Genomic DNA, 3,438 nt, shown 5'->3' with positions numbered 1-3,438 from the left:
CCCTTCTCGCCGCCCCCTTCTCCGCCGCCGCCCTCGCCCCCGCCTCCGGCGCACCACCGCCGTCGCCTCCGCCCCCCAGCCCGCCGCCTCCCAGCCCGCCGCCTCCCTCGCCGCCGCCGCCCTCGCCGCCGCCGCCCTCGCCGCCGCCGCCCTCGCCACCACCGCCGTCGCCGCCACCGCCGTCGCCGCCGCCTCCCAGCCCGCCGCCGCCGTCGCCGCCGCCGCCGTCGCCGCCGCCGCCATCGCCGCCGCCTCCGTCACCTCCTCCGCCCTCGCCGCCGCCCCCTTCACCGCCGCCGCCCTCGCCGCCGCCGTCGCCGCCGCCGCCGTCGCCCCCGCCTCCATCGCCGCCACCGCCGTCGCCGCCACCGCCGTCGCCGCCGCCTCCCAGCCCGCCGCCGCCGTCGCCGCCGCCGCCGTCGCCGCCGCCGCCATCGCCGCCGCCGCCCTCGCCGCCGCCGCCCTCGCCGCCGCCGCCCTCGCCACCACCGCCGTCGCCGCCACCGCCGTCGCCGCCGCCTCCCAGCCCGCCGCCGCCCTCGCCGCCACCTCCGTCGCCTCCGCCCCCGAGCCCACCGCCGCCGTCGCCGCCGCCGTCGCCGCCGCCGCCATCACCGCCACCCTCGCCGCCGCCGTCTCCCCCGCCCCCTTCTCCACCACCCCCTTCTTCACCGCTGAGCTGGATGGTTGACGAACAGACTGACATACCGGTGAACAATCCCGCCGCGGAGCTCGGGGGGAATACATTCGAAACTCTGCATAATGGAATGAACGGCGTTCGCCGCCGCCTGAACGCGCAGCATCGGCGGCTGCTGGTCCAAAACTATCAGGTGTACCAAGAGTCGCGCATTAGCCTTGTCAGTGGGACCGCGGCTCAGTTGGAGCAAGCTTACAGTGACTGGTGCGCTAGCGAAGGAGGTACTTGCACGGTGGTCATCTGGCCGGATGGCAGCTACAGCCCGCCGCGCTATCTCATCACCTGGTACAACCCGCCGAACGATCAGCTGCTGGCAGAAGCCCCCGGTCGGAATTCCATATCGGGGCTTGTGACCGAGGGCGATGGTCCCGGTGATTCGGCCTTTGTCACGAACATTGTCGTCACGTTTACCAAAACCTACGTAGCTCAAGACGTGACTGGCGCATCGCTGGAAGTCGAGGTCGACGACTCCATCGACGAAGTGACCGAGGGCGTGGCCGACGAGCTGGCGAGTCTAGGTATCACCGCTGTCCCTGTGTCTGAGACGAAAGCCATCACCCCCCCTCGCCCTCCGCCGGTATCACCGCCGCAGCCTCCTTCGGCCCCACCATCGCCTCCGCCGAGCGCGCCGCCGTCATCACCTCCAGGCCCGCGGTCGCCGCCGGCGTCACCGCCGGCGCCGCCGCCGCCGCCGCCGTCACCACCGCCACCTTCGCCGCCACCCCCTTTCTATCCTCCCCAGATCCCCGATGGGGATCCCCAGGCACCTCCGCCGCCACCGGTGGCTCCCCCACCTACACCGTCTCTGCCACCGGCGCCGCCGTCCCCCCCAACCTCTCCTCCTCCTTCCGCACCGGTGGTCATCACTGGCGATCCTCACCTCCGCTTTGCACATGGAGGCGAGGCCGATTTCCGCGGCGAAGATGGTGCCACGTACAACATGCTCAGCCACACCAACGTCAGCGTAAACGCCCTTTTCGAAGCGAGCGCATTCCTCATTTGGGGCGGTGTCAAGGTGCGCGGCTCCTTTGTCACCGATGCCTTTTGGACCATCAAGTCGAACCTCACAGGTCGCACCATACGCGTGGAATTCTCACCGAATCAACCGCCGACGCCTATCGTGCACGGCCTGCCTGACAGCGGCCAGCGGCGGCTCCAGCCAGGCGGCCCAGCCGCCTCCTTCGAGGACGTCTCGGTCTCGATGTCGCGTCGCGGCAACGCCGAGGTGCTCGGCGTGCGCACTTGCGCGTGGCACATCGAGGCGGTTGCACGGCTCATCTGGCGCTCCACGACGCCAGGAAAGAAGCAGATTGACTTGTCGTTTGCGCCGCTGCGCGACCCACTCTCGGGAACCGTGGCCGTGGCCCCTCACGGCCTCATCGGCCAGTCGTACGACGGTGACGCGGTTGCGGTGGACGGCAAACAGGACCACTACAGGGAGCTGTGGAAAGCCCAGGGCAGCGGCAAGGAGCTCACAACGCAGGCGCAGGCCGAGGGCGCCATTGAGGGTGAGGGCAATGACTACCAGGTCGCGGACTTCTTCGCCACTGAGTTCAAGTACTCGCGCTTCGCTGGGAGCGCAGCTGCACCCCGGAACGTCGCTGCCCTCTCGGGCAACAAGCGGCAGCTCTCGTCGCATCCTCATTGGGGCTCCGCATCAGGCAGCGTTGGTGACGACGCTCGTGACGAGGGAGAAGCTATCTCCGTTGCCAATGCGCGGTAAGCGCACGCCAGTGGTGACGCGCACAGATTGTGTAGAGACATAGAGTCGCACACGCGCATGTCTGTTGACTGCGCCGTCTTCGCGGAGGCCGGAGCAGAGCTGGTGTCGTCTCTTTGAGCTCCAAAAAATGTCTAGTGATCGTTTTGTGAGCGCGAGCGTCAGCCGGTCCTGGTGCGTGCTGCGTGGTGGTGGCTGGTGCTAAGTAGGGGGTTTTGCCTAACGTTAAGAGCTGAACAGTGTTGCTAGTGTTAACAGTAACAACAGAACAACAGTGGGCCCCCCCAACAACAGTAGCTAACGTTAGGCCGACTGAACAACAGTAAGGAAGGCCTGGCAGTGACCCACGACGATCTCTAGTGTCCAGTGCGGGTCCAATACCCGAAAATACCCGGAAAATCCCAGGTATTTTCGGGTTTTACCCGGGGTTTTTGCCATTTTCTGCTTGCTGACCACTGAACAACAGTAACAACAGTAACAAACAGTAACAGCATGGGCTGGGGTGAACACTTGAACAACGTTGAGGATTTCAGCCAACACTAGCGCAACTGCTTAGGCCCAAAGTTAACGTTAGGCAACCCTAGTGCTAAGGTGGGGTCGGCCGTGTCCGCCCCGTGGCCGAGCGTGCACATCGGCGGCATGAACACATGCATGAACATTTGATCAGGCATCAGCGTCGATCGGGGGGGGGGGGGGGGGGGCCCCCTTGGAAAAAAAGGGGTCTCGGACCTCCCGGTATCAGGCCCCAAAACGAAAAAACCCGGGCAAAAAGGGACTCCCACACCCTCTCTGGGGTTCTCACATCACACAAAAGTCCCACCCGGGGGACCCCCCCCATTTCCGAGAAAAGGGTCCCAAAACTTTAACGAGGGGGGGCCCCCCCCCCCGGCTCGCACAAACAAGAAAAATTCGGGGGGGGCAATCGGGCCCCCACCCTCAAGCACCTCCCCCACCGCGGCTTTTTTATCCCAAAGGCAAAATGAGGCGGGGGGCAAAAAAACTCAACCGGGAAACGGGGCAG

General features: G+C 66.4%; 1 protein-coding gene across 1 annotated transcript in view; it reads left to right on the top strand.

The window, feature by feature from the left end:
• EMIHUDRAFT_98528 (hypothetical protein) overlaps positions 1-2,420 on the top strand; it is a gene marked incomplete at both ends in the record, with an annotated part of 4,839 nt that extends 2,419 nt beyond the window's left edge. The window contains 5 exons of the mRNA XM_005787897.1: positions 80-686; positions 916-1,215; positions 1,290-1,553; positions 1,597-1,767; positions 1,861-2,420. Coding sequence (XP_005787954.1) covers positions 80-686; positions 916-1,215; positions 1,290-1,553; positions 1,597-1,767; positions 1,861-2,420 — 1,902 coding nt within the window. The remainder of the gene's footprint in view (positions 1-79; positions 687-915; positions 1,216-1,289; positions 1,554-1,596; positions 1,768-1,860) is intronic.
• Positions 2,421-3,438: the final 1,018 nt, after the last annotated feature.

The sequence above is a fragment of the Emiliania huxleyi genome (genome assembly GCF_000372725.1).
Source record: "Emiliania huxleyi CCMP1516 chromosome Unknown EMIHUscaffold_14, whole genome shotgun sequence".
Taxonomy (NCBI): Eukaryota; Haptophyta; order Isochrysidales; family Noelaerhabdaceae; genus Emiliania; species Emiliania huxleyi.
The sequence above is the reverse complement of the archived record's forward strand: the minus strand, read 5'-3'. Positions and strand labels throughout refer to the sequence as shown.